The 17,516-nt window shown below is 44.7% G+C and overlaps 1 protein-coding gene across 1 annotated transcript; it reads right to left on the bottom strand.

Annotated features, from left to right (window-relative positions):
• Nucleotides 1-1,202: 1,202 nt before the first annotated feature.
• RAB5IF (RAB5 interacting factor) lies at nt 1,203-9,094 on the bottom strand. Its single transcript, XM_075011956.1, has 4 exons — nt 8,850-9,094; nt 4,757-4,860; nt 3,418-3,547; nt 1,203-1,625 (listed from the first exon to the last, which is right to left on the bottom strand). Exons 1-4 carry the CDS (start codon nt 8,982-8,984, stop codon nt 1,584-1,586), a joined length of 411 nt encoding a protein of 136 aa, XP_074868057.1. The 5' UTR covers nt 8,985-9,094; the 3' UTR covers nt 1,203-1,583.
• Between the last annotated feature and the right edge of the window lie 8,422 nt (nt 9,095-17,516).

Consider the following 17,516-nt stretch of genomic DNA (forward strand, 5'->3'; position numbering starts at 1 on the left):
ACTCACATAAGAGCATAGCATGTTTAGGAGACTGCATGAGCTCATTCACTTTTCACATTTGCTGCTGTTTTAGTCAGAGTTGCCAACCTCAGCTCCTCTTTAACCCCACAGTTTGCTACGACCTAGTAGTTAACCATCTTTCCCTCTCCAAAGCACATCAAAGTATGTGGGGGTGGGGGCAGGGGCCAAGGGAATACATGGGAAACTCTCCTTCTTTCACCACTGAGAAAACAGTTATTTGCAAACTTAATATGCAAACATATGAATTCCAGGCTCTTGAGTGTTCAGAGGAGAGGGACAAAGTAACAACGCACGGTTTCAAAAACAGACTATGAAAAAGTAGGTCAAGTTCTCACCATAAGGCAATCTTGGTACAAACCTTCCCCCCTATTTACTTGAACTATAGGTTAGAACAGCAGGGACTATTCTACAACCAAACCACAGAATGACGCTCCTTTCTGAATATCAAGTGTATAGGCGGCACTGTGCATATTCCTGCTCTCAATACAAACTGTAGAAAAATATGGAATTGAGCATTTGAGACATGTAAACAGCACACAGCTTACCTCTGTGGCAGCATTCAGGAGTAGCTCTAATTGACAGGATAGCTCAGCATTGTCTGATGTAGATGGTACTTTGTTCAGTTTCACAAAGAGCTTAACAATGAACTCTGGAAGCTATCTGCTCCTGGGAAAGTGCTTCTTTTAAAGAGTGAATAATTTTGCACAACGTTAGCTGCCTCAGTTGCATTTATTTTCTCAGTCCCCTACATTTGTCAATGAAGAGAATTTGAATCCCCTTAATTTATATTCACACACTCTATTAAAATAATTAAGATTTTAAGCAGTTAAATTCAGACATTTAAAGTTATGCCTCTGGAATTATTTTGTCCATCTAGACTACTGAACTCTGAGGTAGGCTCTGGGAACTGAGTAGCCCTCAAGGCTACCAGAAACATGATGGAGATCCTAAGCATGATGAATACTGTTTAAATATTAAACATTCCCAAAGCAGATCACTAACTCTCCCCAGCAAAATTATATATATATATAGTCTCTCTGGTCAATTTCCTCAAATAAATCACATCTTTAATCACCTTCAAAAAGGCAAGGGCAACCATAAGCTCCATGTACTGCTTGAATGCTGAAAGTAACAAAGTGAATTCTGTTTTAAGACTGTATGTCTGAAGGACAACAATGGAAGACAAGTCACAGTTTAATGACAGATTTCATCCAGAGGGTGAGGTAACTTACACAAATTAAAGTAACATTCTCTTAGCACACAGGAAATTGTTACACAGTTATCGAATAAAGTCATGGAAAAAGTTCAAAAGTTGAACAGTCCTGAACTGCTTTCAAAAGTTTTGATGGCTTTTTAAAAAGTTCCACTAAGCAACACTTGTATAAAATCGAGACGGACTAGCTTCTCCGTTAAGGGAGCCTGGCAGAGCCCCAGGTCCCCGGACCACCAGTACAAAAAAAGGTGGCTGATTAACTCGCCCAGCAGTCCATTACACACTCTGATTTATTAAAATGGTCTTGGATTTATTGAAGACTGGATAGGGAGCCAACAGCTGCAGACCGTCAGTCGTAGTGGATGGCAGTGTAAAAGATTATCCAAACAACCTGAAGAAGGAACAAACAGGAAGGAGAGAAAGTGGAAGTTAATCAAGCCCCTCTTGAAAGGTTTCAAACATTTACCGCCCTCCCCCTTAAAAAAAAAAAAAAAAAAAAAAAGTAACACGTTTTACCAATAAGTCATCCTTATGCACGGAGTGCACTAGACACACACCCATAGACAGAATCCAAGGTGCAACTTCATGGGGAAAGTCACTTTGACTGTCAGAAACCCCTCTCTGTTTTCAGTAAGAGGTCACTAATTGGACACTAAACTTCAACTTTGGGGCCACACTGTGGACAGCTATAAGTAATGTCATGTACCACAGGCTGTTGCAGTCTGCTTTCTGATTGGCTTGGAGTCTTATCATGCCCCACACTGACATGCCACCAAAGCATCTATGGCAGCTTCAAAACATAGATGAGGTTACATGTACAGCGGGGGCGGGGGGGGGGAAGAAGGACGGAGGGGGAGTGCATAAAAGAAAAATATCTTTAAAATGCTATATTACCACATCACAGCAGAGACCCTGACAGATAAGAGCAGTGAATCTGACATAACAAATGCTAGTGGAATGGACTACACCATGCTGGAGATGGGGAGCAGATTTTAAAAATAAAATTACACTGCCATCATCATAGAACCATAGGGTTAAATAGGACCCCAGGGTCAAGTCAACCCTCCCTGCTAAGGGTAGAATGTGTTGTGTCTACATTATCCCAGACAGATGACTGACCATCCACCCTTCTTTTGAAAGGCTCCACTGAAAGAACTTCCACAAGCTCCCTTGGCATCTGTTCCATTGTCTTGCTGTTCTTATCGTTAGAACATTTGTCTTGAGGTTTACTCTAAAGCCTGCTATGCGGTAATTTTGAACCTTGTCCAGCCGTCTGTGGCAAGAATGAACAACTTTTCTCCATCTTTTGGCATCATTTCACGTATCTGAAGACTGCTACCACGTCCCCCCTTAATCTCCTCTTTTCCAAACTAAACATACCCAGTTCCTCGGCTTTAGGCATGTGCTCCACCCCTTTGATCTTTGCTGCTCACCACTGGATCCTGTCCAGCGTCTCTACAAACTTTCTACACACTGGTTGTGAAACCTACTCGCAGTACTCCAGGTGAGACAATACTGCTTTGTTCATAACTGGTTAACAGCTCCTGTAAGTTGCAACCTAAAATTGATTTTTGGGGGGTGGGGGTAAGACCATAGCATTGCTGATTCATGCTGAGGCTGTGGTCCACCAGAACTCTAAGATCCATCTGAGCAGTGCTGCTGACAAGACAGTTATCCCTCTGTATTTGTGCATTTGTTTTTTATTCCCAAGCACAGCATCTTCTGGTTTTCGTTTTCATTTTTTGGTCTCTAGCCCAATTCTCCAGTTTACCAAGATCCCTCTGAATGTTAGCTCCATCCTCCAAAGCTGTGGTGTCCAACACACTAGCCACATGTGGCTATTTGGCCAGTTCAGTATGACTAGTTGGCTTGAACAATAAATATATTTTTCAGAATAATTTGACTAGTTTGCAATAGTGAAGTGGTTGGATACCACAGCTTCAAAGTGTTAATTTTCCTAACTTTGTGTCATCTGTTTGCCAGAAAGAGGGGGAACAATAAGAATTAGCTGACCTTACAATGGCTGAAGTAGAGCTTTTCCCCAGCTGTGAAGTTTCTGCCCCTTGGCCCTCCCCTACCTAGGATTCCATGGCATATTCCTACTCATATCTCACTACTGCTACTCCACAGGCAGTAACTTGGGCAACTGGAAAGGAAGTGAGGAGCAGGAGGGGAGGGATTACCAAAAACAGCGCAAACGATGTCATGAATCCTTCTTTTGTTAGCTCCCATGTGCCTCCATATTCCTCTTCGTCAATCTGCTGAAAGCTATTAAAATAGAGGTACAGGACACCAGCGTTGATCAGGCAGAATCTGGGGACACAGATATTAGGAGCCATCATTTCCCGATTACAGGATAAGATGTTTAATGATGTTATCAACATAACAGCCAACGAGTAGGATAGTCTCTTCATGTCCCCAGCTTGCTAGAGACTCCAGTTCAAACTCTTCTGCCTTCTGGAAAGTAAGCACGTTCTCTCTAGTGCAAGAAATGTTAAAACTACCCGCCCTTTTACTAGCCTGTCAAGTGCTGGATCTACAAGTGCACCTGTAGGCTGACTTCATATGGCTGCAGCAGGGAACAAGTTCTTATCCATACCCGAGATTAGGTCCATCATACTCTGCCAGTAGAGCACATATTTGTGGCCATTTATGTATTATATATACTTGGAGATACACATCTCCTAGAGCTGGAAGGGACCTCAGGAGGTCATCTAGTTCAGTCCCCTGCCCTCTTGTCAGGACCAAACACCATCCCTGACGTCTATTTGCCCCAGTCCCTAAATGGCCTCCTCAAGGATTGAATTTACAGCCCTGGGTTTAGCAGACCAATGCTCAAACCACTGAGCTATCCCTCCTATCCATACAGGCAGGGACTGGTGGTTAAATGGTCAGGAGGTAACTCGCATAAAAGCTAAAACCCAAGGACAGAAATACAGTGAGTCTCTTGATCCTTAGGTTTCAGCACCAGTTAAGCGTAGTAAACTAAACTCAAAGTCAAACAGGGCTCACTCATCTCACCCCAACGCACTCAGGACCCAATCTGCTGCTTCCCTGTGACTGCACTTTATCACCTTCAAGGACAGTGTAAAGGGGCTTCTACAAAAAGGGTGCTCAACTTGGAAGCTGCAAATACTCTGTCTCTCTCATAGCCATCCTAGTTACATGGGATCGAATCCCAGTACTAGAAAAAAGGGACCTTGGTATGGTAGATATTCAAAATCACCATTCTAAAAGACAGAACCTGGACAATTCTCCAGTAAGTCTGAGAATGGTTTTAAAAAACAAAAAAGGACCATTCAGAAAGGTGCAGGGAGAGGAGAGTTACAGGTGCCAGCTGTCTCATGAGACCACAATTTATTTTTTGGACTATCATACAGTGTTTAAAGGGAATGTCAGACTTCAATGCATTTTCATTACCTCACTGCTTTGCTGTCTTAAAAATAGACTAGAGATATTATGGCCTCCACATCTAAAAAAAAATCCCCACAAACATGTCAGATAAGAGAAAAGAACCCTTACATTGCTATTCCCACAAAGCCTTTCAGTGGAACTACGCCCCAGATGATTCCCAAAATAACTGCAATGATCTGTCGGAACCAGTAGATCACGTCTAAAAACTCATCCTGAGGAGAGAAAAAATAAGAAAAACAGCAGAGTTTATAATCTCATACACCTCATCTAGTTTAGATAAAACATTTACAAGAACCTCTCAAGCAGCTACCATGGACAAACTGAGGGTCTGAACATCTCCTTTGCTTTCTGAAAGGAAATTATATATATTTTCTTGACATATTAAGTATTTGAAAGTAGCTAATGGCAATAAACAGATTTTCTCTTGTTTCTAAGTTCTGGCTTTAGTTTACAGTCCTCCTGCTGGCTGAACACAGAACAGATACCCCATTGGTTTTAGAATTAGTTACTAAAAATGTTCCTAGCTCCAACGATTCCGCTATTTATATTTACCAGTTATAAAAACCTGTATCATTCTTGATGTCTTTCCCACCACCCACAAACACATGTTGCCAGCAAATCAGCACACTCAAGCAACCACAAATGAGAGAAGCTGGTGTGTATGCATTATGGAGATAAAGACCATTATCAGTTAGGAAAGGCTTTGATTTTGACTCTCCATGAGATTGCTGGAGGGCAGAGAAAATCAGAGTTATGGAAAAAGCACTGTTTAAAGTTTAATTATATTCCTAACAAGACTAAAAACTGCTCATACCTAAATTCAATCTCGTGTGTGTATTCAGAGCCACATCTGGATAAGTGAATAACAATAATGCGCAACTTTCTATTCCTGTTCTCCTCTGAGGTCATGAAGCTAGGAATGCTTGTTTTCTACCCTGCTGCATGAGTCAAACCAAAATTCAATTCTGCTTTCAAATGCGCCTTGTAACTTCACTAAAGACAGGGGGCACTGGCATAACTCAGAAAAAAATCTGACCTAGTCTTTGTTCAGAGTCAATGTTATTTTTAAAGAAACATCTGCATACAAAGATGCTCAGGTGACACTGTGGCAGTATCGACAGGTGCTTAAGTTACTCCTTTGCTGTGTTGACAACCGCACCAGAGAGTTGAAGACCTGTTACTGCACGACTGACTGCCCACAGTGAAAATGCAAGCCATCAATCTGGTGATTGCTCTATCACAACAAAAAGTCTGAAATCACAGCTTACTGATAACAGGAAATGCAGAAATGTTACCATACTAGCTAAAAATAACATCAAAATCAGAGCCCAGGTTCTTCTAAATGTGGAGGTTTTTTAAAAATTGCTATCAAAGTATGAATCAAGATATACTAATACTGATTTTTTTTTAATATAAAATGACACTAAGGCTTATTTTAACATGCCCTCAGTTAAGCGGTTTGACAGATTCTCTGTCATCTCCAGGTACAACTTCATAAAAAGAAAAAATAACTGTTCCCTGAGATAGAGGCAGCCCTGCATTAGTCACAGCTCTGAATACACAAACACATATGCGGGGGTGGAGGGGAGGGCAAAAAAGAGGGAAGCAGTCCTCTAGCACCTTAAAGACCAACAATATTATTTATTAGGCGACAAACTTTCGTGGGACAGACCCACTTCTTCAGATCTGGAGAATCCTTATAACTGACATGTGGGAAGAGGGAACTTAATTTTACACATGCAAGGGTACTCCCAATGATTTAAGCCAAACAATTCATGTGCTTACAGTCAAGTATAAGCATCCATTTTACAGAATCCAGGCCTTAATGTGTTGTTTTAATGAAACAGAAAGAGACCATAACTAACTATTGAGCTGCCATGAGATTTAGAAAAATATTGCAGAAAAGCTAAATCATGACAACGAGACACACTCAGCCTCACAAGTTACACTGTGCTACCCTCCAGATAGCTCAGGCGAGTGACCATTTTACAAGAGAACTAATATTTGGAGGCTTCCTTTGGCTTATTCCTTGTTTTGATTTTTTTTTGACTGTGCAGGTAGAAAGTTAATTTAACTCTAAAACAGACCAATGAGCTGACTCCTGCCCTTAGCTACCTTTGCAAAAATCCCAAGTGCACTTACTCTGTAATTAACACTTGGTGTTACAGAGAAGACCTTGGTCCCCTATAAATACACGTAAGTGGTAGAACTCACACTGAACATTTGTAACCAGTTACTTTCTAGATCTCATTACAGGCAATGTTTTTCAGACCTGAACAACAAATAAGCCTTTTAAGCCACTAGTCTAAACAATGACGTAAGTGCCACCTATGGCATTGTAATCACTTAGGACACTCAAAAGGTGACAGTAAGATTAGTTGGATACACAGAGAGCAAGTGAAGAAACAGGAAGCTGGAGATCTATTTATATGACTGCCATAATATCTGAGCACCTAACAGAAGTTAGTTAACTTCACTCTCACAGCACTCTTATAAAGGTAAGAAAGTATTAGTCTCATCTACTGCAGATAGGGAATTGAAACAGAGAAAGACTGAATGAGTTGTTTGACATAAATTACAGAAGAACTGTATTTCTGCAGCAGAGGTGGTACATGTGAGCAAATGAAGCTCACTAAGCCTTAGATCTGGTCTACCTTTTAAAAGTTTACCAATAAAGCTATATCAGTCAAGAGTGCAATTTTTCCTCTCATTTCAAATGACATAGCTTGCCAGCAGAAAACATATTCTAAGCACAGTTACACCTGCAAAGTAGGCCTTCTCCAAGCAAAAATTACCTGTTCAGGTAACTGGCTTAAGCTATACTGACAAATTGTTGCCACTAAGAGGGTTTAAGCAATATACCACTACTGGTACAACTATGCCAACATGCATTTTTAAGCTTAGATAAGTCTGCACCAAGTACTAGAGGCTCCATCTATGCCAGCCGATTTCTGAAATCCATTCACTGTTTTATCACTGCTGTAGCATTACAGTAATCCCCCAGTATGTGCAATTTCAATTTGTGCTTAATGCGATTTAATGCGAGTTAAGTGCAATTCGAAAGTGCTCCAGCCCCGAACTCACCCAGCTGGGGGTAGCAGGAAAGAAACCCCGTGGCAGAGACTACCTGCCCAGTGGCAGGGCTGTCTGACACTGCAGTGGGGCTTCCCCCCAGCTTTGAGAAACCATGCTGCCACACAGAGGCGCAGTCAGTCAGTTGAAGCCATGCAACTGCACCGCTCCCTGAAAATATTACATTAAAGGCAAAGTTTCATCCACCCGCACAAGTGGCAGTAACCCTGTTGTGTAGACAGAAGCTCTCCCATCACTAGCACTGTTAGGTTGGCATGGCAGCACCCTTCAGGGGAGTGAATTTTTCATACCCCTTAGAAACATATCTATACAGTAAATTCTTTCATATCCAGCAGCTCTGAGACTGGGAGGTAGCCAGATATTTAAATATTCCAGATAATAGAGAGGTATACTTAGCAACGTATAACACCAAACAATGACAAAATTAGATATTAAGAAACAAACAAAAATGTATGAAGCATACTTTATTCACCAACAGTAGTACCGTACACTGTAAACTTGTACCATATTTATGTGTATTTACAGTCACTATACTGTACACATAGAAAATGTAACTAAAATTTACTTATAGTTAACATGCCACTTATTTGAGAGTTCTGGATAATAGAATGCTGGATAAGAAAGAGTTTACTGTACCAACACCTTAGCTCATAGCATAAACTTGGGCTAAGCCAGCTCTAAGTCGTTCACTGCATCCTAAGCAGCAGCCTTGGTTACGTGTACTTAGTGCCTTTAGCTGCTTAAGTGAAAAGTTTTATAGCTCCAACTATGAAAGAAAACTTATAAAATCAGGACAGACCCGCTCTCCAACAGAGAGCCTGAAACCTCCCCCCGAGCGTCGCGCGCCTTAGTCTCGCCAGGAAAATGGGACCGGTCTGTTTTGCTTTTGATACACCCTCGGAAAACCTAACAGGAAATAAACGAAAAGGGCCTTCCCTGACCGCGACAGCCCCCAACACCAGCACCCAAGGGTGACCCCCGCGGACAGCGGCGGCAGCCCCCCGCCCCGGCCAGCACCCACGGGTGACACCAGCGGACAGCCAGAGCCGGGGGGGACGAGCACGAGCACGGGCCGGGCCGGGCCCCCCATGCCAAGGCCCAGCCGCACCTTGTCCTCCCAGGCGGAGTCGCTGCGCAGCGCCTTGCCCCACACAGACCCCCGCAGCGCGCCGCCGCCGTTGGCCACCAGGTGCTGCTGCGGATGCGGCGGTGGCGACTCCTCCTTCCGCCGGGCGCCGCTCATCGTCCACAGGCCTCACCACAGGCCGCCCCGCTGCCCTCAGGCCCCGCGGTCACTGCAAGGGAAGCGGCCACGTGATCGCCGGCTCTCGGGTTCAGCCAATCACACCTCTCCGTGCCAGGGAGCGGCGGGGTTGAACCCAGACCCTGCCACCGTACGATGGGGAGGAGCCTTTCCTTGCCTACGGCAAGAGGGAGGGATCAATCGCAAAAGCGTTGCTGCTATTCCCTGGAGGGTGGGGCAGGAGGAAGCGGGAGAGAGGAGCTGCAGAATGGGGCGGGGCTTCAGAAACGAGGGGGTGGGGCCTCTGCCTCAGGGAGGAGGGGGACCTGCAAGGGAGCCCACAACGTCGTTCTGGCCTGGAGCCTCCCAGGACCTCAGCACCCCACTGTTCGCCATAAGCTGAGCGCTTGGGTGACTGCCCAGAAGAGATTCAGGTGCTGCCCCCTGATTAGCAGAGCACCCACAGTGGGCAGCCGGTGTTTCTACCGGTGGTGTACATCAGCTTAAGCCTTGGTGCACATAATATATATTCTGCCCATGGATGCAAAAAACTTAGGGGACCAGTGCTCACCCCGCATGCCCTGAATCCCTCTTACCTGGAGGTGATCCTCAGTTATTAGCAGGCGTGTAATTTCTTTCTCCGTTTTTAAGATAGTCTTCTCTGCAAGGCTTTCCATCTTACACACATATGTGCTGGCTTAGGCAGCGCTTATGACTGGGGGCAATTACACTATTCAAAAACCTCTGACGAGAAAGCAGAGTACAGACACCGGTCATTTAGACAGTCTAACTTGCTCACCATATAGGTCAGGAACTGTGTAGCCTAGAACTGTCCCTGTCAAGAGGAAGAGCAATGTGGGTCTCTGGGCAAAAGAGGAATTGGTGAGGAATCGCAAGAATAGAGGAGCTGTTCTTGCTCAAACAATAGGGGAAAATGCTGTTTTACAGATAAAGAAGCTAAGACACAGAGAGAAGTTATTTTCCCAAAGTCGCACAGAGCCAATGGCAGTCCCAGGAACAGTGGCAGTGTTGACTACTTATCCTGTATTCTAAATATTAGGCTACATTTTCTTCTGTCTACAGCCACAGTAGGACATTCAAGAACATCTGCATACTTGATTTACACTTCTGGAAAATGTGGAAAGACAGAATGTAGTTACCCACACTTCAAAGCTAAAGGCACCTGCATTAAAACCCCAGTTTTAACATAACATACTCAGGGGGTTTTAAAGACCACAAGTGATCAGTTTCCCAGTATGATGTCTCTTCCAACAGAAGACACCTATAGCAACAGCACTTGTATAGCCTATCTGAGGAAACAGAGGCCAACTGTACAAAATGTCCTGGGCCAAGCTTACAGTGAGATATTAAGAAGGATGGTTTGCATTATGACTCCATAAACTTGGTTTCAATTCCTAATTCAACCACAGACGTCTTGTATGACCTTGAGCAAGTTACTATAAAATGTGAATAGTACTTCCCTCTCTCACAGGGGTATTGCAAGAATAAAATCCCTTAATGATGGTGAGGAACTCAGATAATATTGTGGTGAGGGTCACAAGTATGGAGAGATTTTTTTAGGGGACAAAACTCCCCATTGATTATTTGTATTACAAAATCCTACATTTATATCATCACCATATATTGCCTGTTATGTGACTATTACTTGAAACAGCATACATTGAATCTGATCAAATGGGTCTGAGCTCCTTATTGAATACAGGACTCGAGGCACTCTCAGGATATCCCTTAAAATAGAAAATGTGGGGTAAGCTTGAGACCTGCAAGTTGTGTTCCAGCTTCAGAAATCATGCTGTTGGTTGTATTTGCAATTAAAACAATCAGCTGGGCCCTAATAACGTGGCCATTGTTATATCCCTGCCTTAAGAAGGCAATAGCATTAAGCCTAAATCCATTGTATTTCTCACAAGAAAGTGAGCTGGGAGTCACTTCGACTGCCTCCCAGTGAAATAACGTGGGATGGAATAATAAGCCTCTCTTGGCTGACCTATATTATGATTGATTCAATCGAAGAGCCTCTTTAGGACATACTCTGTACACTCAGGCAATCTTGAAAGACACTGGTAGAAATTGTGGACTGGAGATGGATAACAGACATCTAAGCTGAAAGCTATGTCCACAGCCTGGACTTGTGTGGTTTGTTTTATCTTGACTAGGAAAAGTGCTTGAGTTTATGTCAAGTTGATCTCATGCAGCCATACTGCACCTTACCTGAATTTGACATATTTTCCTAATAGAGATCTAGGCTAAGTGAGCAGCAAAGTGTTTCCCTGCATCTAGATGAATTAAAAGGGCAAGTTTAATTCCAACCGAGCTGCACATGGCACCTAAGCCCAATGGAAACTCAACTATTTTTTCTTAGTCAAGACAAACCCTTTAGCAAAATTCTGTTCCTGATACCTGAATGTGAAATGTCAAACCTTAAGGAAAGGTTGTGGATGTGATCGAGACCAGAAGTATCGAACTGTACTTTTCATCTCCAGCAAACCATAATTTGCTGACTGATGAGAACAGCTAAATTAGTCCAGAGGTTTTCATAGGCACCACATCTCTTGTAAAGGTATAACACGTTTGGGAAGGAGAGGAGCCCCATTATACTTGCTTTTTGGTCCATAATCAAGTATACAACATGTTTATAAACTGGATGGAGAGAAAATGGAGAGAAATGTAGAGAGAGAAAAAGTTCTTTCATTGATCTGCTTATATGACACTTCACCATTATGTCTGAGCACTTCACAGCACTTCTGGGAGACAGGACCATATTCTTCTCACTTATTATAGACAGGGAACTAGGCAGAGAAGGATGACATGCCTTGCCCAAGGTCTCACCCGCACAGTCCATGGCAAGTGTAGGAATGAAATCCAGGTCTCCTACATTCTGGTCTAGCACCTTGGCATGAGATTATCCTCTTCTCTCAGCCGGTTTACCAGTCTGGACTAAATGATCTTGGGTTAATTCAGACAACTAGGAGTGAGGAGAACTGAGTTTTGTTCCCAGCTCTGCCAACTGCTTACATAATGACTCTGGGAAAAACATTTAGACACCCTGTACCTCTGTTTTCTGAACTGTTAGGTGGGGATGATGATTATACCAGGAATGGGAATTACTCATCTCCCCCGTTGCTGGAGGAATCCGGACCATGGTGTGAGCTGTGCATTGCTACTATCCATTTGTCCACTAGGTGGCAGAACATTTACATCTTTAGCTTCTTGTTCCACTAACTCAGGGGTGGGGAACCTTATTGGCCTGAGGCCAATATCAGAATGGAAATTGTGTGGCATTTTTGGAATGCTCCTGCAATAGGGGGTTATGGTGAAAGACGGGTTCCAGCTGGAGGTGTGGACTCTGGGGGTGGGGCCAGAAAAGTGGAGCTCAGCATATGGGGGGACTCTTGGCTGGGGCAGTAGGTGAGCATGTGGAGGAGGTGAGGACTCCCGCTGGAGGTACAGGCTGTAGGGTGGGACCAGGGATAAGGGGTTTGGGTGCAGGAAGGTGCTCCAGGCTGGAACCAAGGGGTTGAGAAGTGGGAGTGGGGTTCGGGACACTGGGGTTGGGCTGGGGATGAGGAATTTGGAGTGCAGGAAGGTGCTCTGGGCTGGGACCAAAGGTTCTGGAGAGTGGGAAGGGGATCAGAGCTGGGCCAGGGGTTGGTGTGCGGGAGGCTGAGAGGTGCAGGCTCCAGGCAGTGCATATCTCAAGCAGCTCCCAGAAGCGATGGCATGTCCCCCATCCAGTTCCTACGCAGAGGCACAGCCAAATGGCTCTATGCAGTGCCCATCTGCAGGCACTACTTCCACATCTCCCACTGGCTGTGATCCCCAGACTATGAGAGCTGCAGAGCCAGTGCTTGGGGCAGATGCAACGTGTGGAGCCCCCCGGCTGCCCCTGCTTCCAGGAGCTGCATGGACCAACAGCCAGTCCCCAATTCTGCTCCCCGGCAGGAACTGCAAAAACAAAGTTAAAGATCTAATGGGCCAGGCTAAACATGGTCACTAGCTCTAGTTTGCCCACCCCTGTGATAACTGCTCTGCTGTCCCACCCTGGGAATTTCTTCCAGCCGGGACCAAACACATAGTCCGCAGTAAAAAGAAAGTAGGGAATCTGCAATATTTGCTCAAACTATGGGTCACCCGGTGAGGCAGAGGTTGGCTATTCCTGGGCCCTACAGATCAAATACATGGATTAAGAACTAACTGACAGGTCTCAAAAAGGAATCATCCGTAGGGAGTGATCATCAAATGTGAGACATCTCCGAGGGTTCTGCAGAGATCAGTTGTAGGCCTGATGCTATTCAATATTCTCATCGATGACCTGGATATAAAATCACTGCTGGCAAAATTCGTGGCAGAGTCAAAGGTTGGCGGAATGGGAAGTAACACGGAGGACCAGGCAGGCGTACAGCATGGTCTGGATTGTTTGGCAAGCTGCACACATTCAAACACAATGCATTTCAGTGTAGCCAAAATGCGGAGTTTTCCATCTGGGAAGGAGGACTACAGGTCACGCCTAGTGAATGGGAGATGCCTCCTGGAAAGCCACAACTGGAAAAGGTGGAGGAGGTGACAGTAGACAAGTAACAACATGAGATCCTCGTGCGAGGTTGAGGCAAAAAGGGATAATATGGTCCTTGGATGTCTGAACAGAGGATGAGTGACAGAGAACAGGGAGGTGATTTTACCTCTACATGCAGCTGTGGTGAGGCTAATACTGCAGTATTATGTACAGTCCTGGGGTCTGTGTTCTTAACAGGATGTTGAAAAATTGGAGAGAGTGCAGAAAAGAACCACAAAAGTTATTCAATGGCTGGAGAAAATGCCTTGCAGCAAGAGACTTCATGAGACTTCACTAGAGAGGAGGTGGAATCTCTGTCCTTAGAGGTTTTTAAGTCCTGGCTTGACAAAGTCCTGGCTGGGATGATTTAGTCAGAGTTGATCATGTGTTAGGCAGGGGGCTGGACTCGATGACCTCCTGAGGTCCCTTCCAGCCCCAGGATCCTGTGATTCTATGAGCTCAGTTTATGTTCTCACAGGGAAGATTGAAAGGGGACTGGATTACAACATAAAGTACCTTGATGAGAAGAAAACACCAGGGAAAGAAGAAAACACCAGGGAATTTAAGGCCTCTAATCTATCAGGAAAAGTATATCAAGAAAGCGGATGCCAGATAAACGCAAATGAAAAATTAAGCATGTATTTCACTGCAACAAACTCCCCAGGGGAGTGGTGGACTTTATACAACACTTGAAGTCTTGAAATAAAATGTCTGGAGGATGCTCCAGCTAAACACAAGTTACTGGGCTCAATACATGGATAACTGGATAAAATGTAATGGCCTGTTTTACAGATTATCTAATCTGACCTTCTCTGACAGGCCATCCCTGTCTTAAATGCAACGAATCTATAAAAATATCACTGCTTTCAGGTCCTATGACAATGCCAAATATTTAAAAAATGACAAAGCTGATTTTCCTGCAGGTTCATGTAAATTAAAACCACCCCCCCCTGAATTCTATGTGACGGCCTGTATGCGCTGAAGGAACTGTGATGATATAAACTGGAACATGTCGGATGCTCTTTGATGACCTAGGTTTAATGGGGAGGGACAGAGTGTACCAGGGCTGCGTTGGCCACTTGCCAGGAGCCCAGAGTTACCTACATTTTATACTGAACAGGTGCACATAGCTGAGATTTTTGCTTCCCTTTGTAGCTTCCTCGAGAGAGGAACAGAAAGAGCTTTGTGCTGGAACTCACCAGCCATAACACTGCCATGCATAGGGTGCTTGGCGGTAGAACAAGCTACCTGGTTAGTGGCAGCGTGAGACTGAACCCAAAATGATCTGTGCTCAGTGCATATTGTTAAATATCGGAATTGTCAGAATGGGTCAGATCCACAGTCCATCTGACGCAGTATCCTGCCTCTGGCAGTGGCCAATGCCAAATGCTGCAGAGGAAGGTGCAAGAACTTCCCCCATCTGCACCTCAAAGCAGATGTGTGATAACCTTCCCCTGCACGAGTCTCATCCTGGTCTCCTGTAGTTAGAGTTAAATGCACAGGTCCACAGTAGCCTTCTCACCCAAGCAAACACAAACACTTCCAACACCCTCCAGACCTGACACCTAGCAATGAAAGCCTCTCAATCCATACCGGGGGTGAAGAGCACAACTGTCTGAGGCCCTCTGTGGAGAAGACTATGCAAATGTGAACCACTGCTTTAATGCCCAGATACTGTCCTCTGTTGAGTGCGCTTTACAGATAGTGAGGTGCTGAGCACCCACACTCACCAGCTAGGATGCCAATCGCCAATACCGAACCATTTGTTTGCTTTCTGTGTGGTTCTTTTTATCCATCCATTACCAGAAGCCCACTGGTCGCTATACTTCCCTACACACTTCTAGCTTCCCTCCTGCACACACAACTAAATTCATTGTTTACAGACAAGCCCTTAGGTACAATCGCATTTGCTCTGGTCCTACTGACAGAGACTGAAAACTACAAGATCTTTACCAAATATTCATAAACCTGAATTACCCACCAGGCGAAATAAAAAAACAAATCGACAGGGCCAGACAAATACCCAGAGACCAGCTACTCCCAGATAGGCCCAAAAAAGCCAAGAACAGAACACCACTGGTCATTACCTACAGCCCCCAACTCAAACCACTGCAACGCATTAGTAAAGACCTACAACCTATCCTTTATCAGGATGCCACACTCCAGAAGGCCCTAGGAGACAGGCCTGTTCTCTCCTACAGACAACCTCCCAACCTTATGAGGATTCTCACCAACAGGAACTCTATACTCACCAACACTCTATACTGCAGGAACACCAGTCCTGAGACTTTTCCTTGCAACAAAGCCCGTTACCAGCTTTGTCAACATATCTATTCTGGAGATACCTTCACTGGACCTAACCAGGTTATTCTATTCACAGAATCACGGGAACATTCTCATGTTCCTCAACTACCATCATATATGCCATCATGTGCCAACAATGACCAGATGCTTTGTATATTGGACAGACTTCAAACTCTCTTAGATAAAGAATTAATGGGCACAAAACAGACATAAAAACATTCCTGATCCACAAACTGATCAGCAAGCATTTGAATGGAGTGGGCCATTCTGTTAATGACTTAAGAATCTGCGTCTTACTGAAGAGGAATTTTCACACTACTTTAGAAGGAGGCAGCTGAACTCTCTTTTATGTTCAAATTCGACACATTAACACGTGGTTTGAACCGGGATGGGAATTTTTTAGGTCATTATAGGGGCTCTTTTGCATACATGGCTTAATCTAATTCTTGACTCCCTTGCCCCCTTCTGCCCCCCCCATTATCTGATTTGCTCACCTTGATAATATTTTTCTGATTTGTCAACCTTGATTACTATTTTTGGTCTTCTATGCCTTAAATATTGAGTCTGTTCTGGTAAGGCTATGGGCTGAAGAAGTGGGCATGTCCCACGAATGCTCATCACCTAATAAATTATTCTGTTAGTCTTTAAGGTGCTATTGGACTGCTTTTTTGTTCAGCATGTGCACTAACAAGCACAAGGCATTGTCCCTGCCTCAGGCTAAGCTTTGCAGTCATGAGGCGAGGACTGACGGTGTGTGGTTGGGATTCAAGCTGTGGGTCTAGTGGAGTCCCGATCGTGAAGCCAACCCCTGCTTGCCTTGGATGATCCTCAGGGTTGTCCACACGGTAATATGAATAGCCTGCTCCAACCTCTGTGAACTGGCAGGTACCAGAAATACGTTTCGCTTAAGGCTGCAACATGGATGTTATAACATGCAAGTTCTCTACCAACGATTGCTGTCCTGCGCTCATGGTGATCATCGCTATCAAGAAATGTGTGCATGTTCCAGGAAGCAAAGCGTAGCTTCTGTTTCGATCTCCCCCTTGTCTTTCGAAGAAAGCAGCACTGCCCTTAAATCGGGCTGCTTTGTCACCTAGGCAGGATACCAGAGCTGCTGTTGTTCCAGTTCTGCAAACAGACAACCATCACATCTGCACTGCCCATGTTCAGGGTTGTGCCTAAATGCTTTCAGTGGTATCCTCCTCCTGCATCTGACACCGCTTCGCCCATCATTGTAGGACTTCTATCAAGAGGTAACTCTTTAGTGTCAAGAGAGATATGTCACACGTGACCTGATTGAAGTGAGGCTGGCGTGTGAGTTCCAACCCCACTCTCTCTTTTCACACCAACCATCATGCACAGGCACAAGGACTGCAACATATTCCCTGTAGGGAGAGAGCGCAGGTTTGAGATCAGAGTTTCCTTCTCCTAGACTGATGGGCCTAAAAAAGGTTTAGCAGCCTCTGTCTGCCCCGGTTTGGAATCAGTTCCCTTCTCCTAGGTACTGTTGGTCAACGGCACCTTATTCCGTATTATTCGCACAACCCCCAGAGATCAGTCCATGGAGGCCTTCCTCAGTCCACCACCCTGAGGACGTGCCTCAGTGCCTTAGTGTGAGGACATCATCGTGCAGGTGTGGGATGCAGACCAGCGGC

Source organism: Carettochelys insculpta, chromosome 17, assembly GCF_033958435.1.
Source record: "Carettochelys insculpta isolate YL-2023 chromosome 17, ASM3395843v1, whole genome shotgun sequence".
NCBI lineage: Eukaryota > Metazoa > Chordata > Testudines > Carettochelyidae > Carettochelys > Carettochelys insculpta.

Coding starts and splice junctions, on each gene's coding strand:
- RAB5IF (XM_075011956.1), bottom strand. CDS start 8,984: ATGAGCGGCGCCCGGCGGAAGGAGGAGTCGCCACCGCCGCATCCGCAG. Junction 4,861..8,849: donor ACTCCGCCTGGGAGGACAAG/GTGCGGCTGGGC, acceptor TTCTCTCCTCAG/GATGAGTTTTTAGACGTGAT. Junction 1,626..3,417: donor CATCGTTTGCGCTGTTTTTG/GTAATCCCTCCC, acceptor TTCCTTCTTCAG/GTTGTTTGGATAATCTTTTA.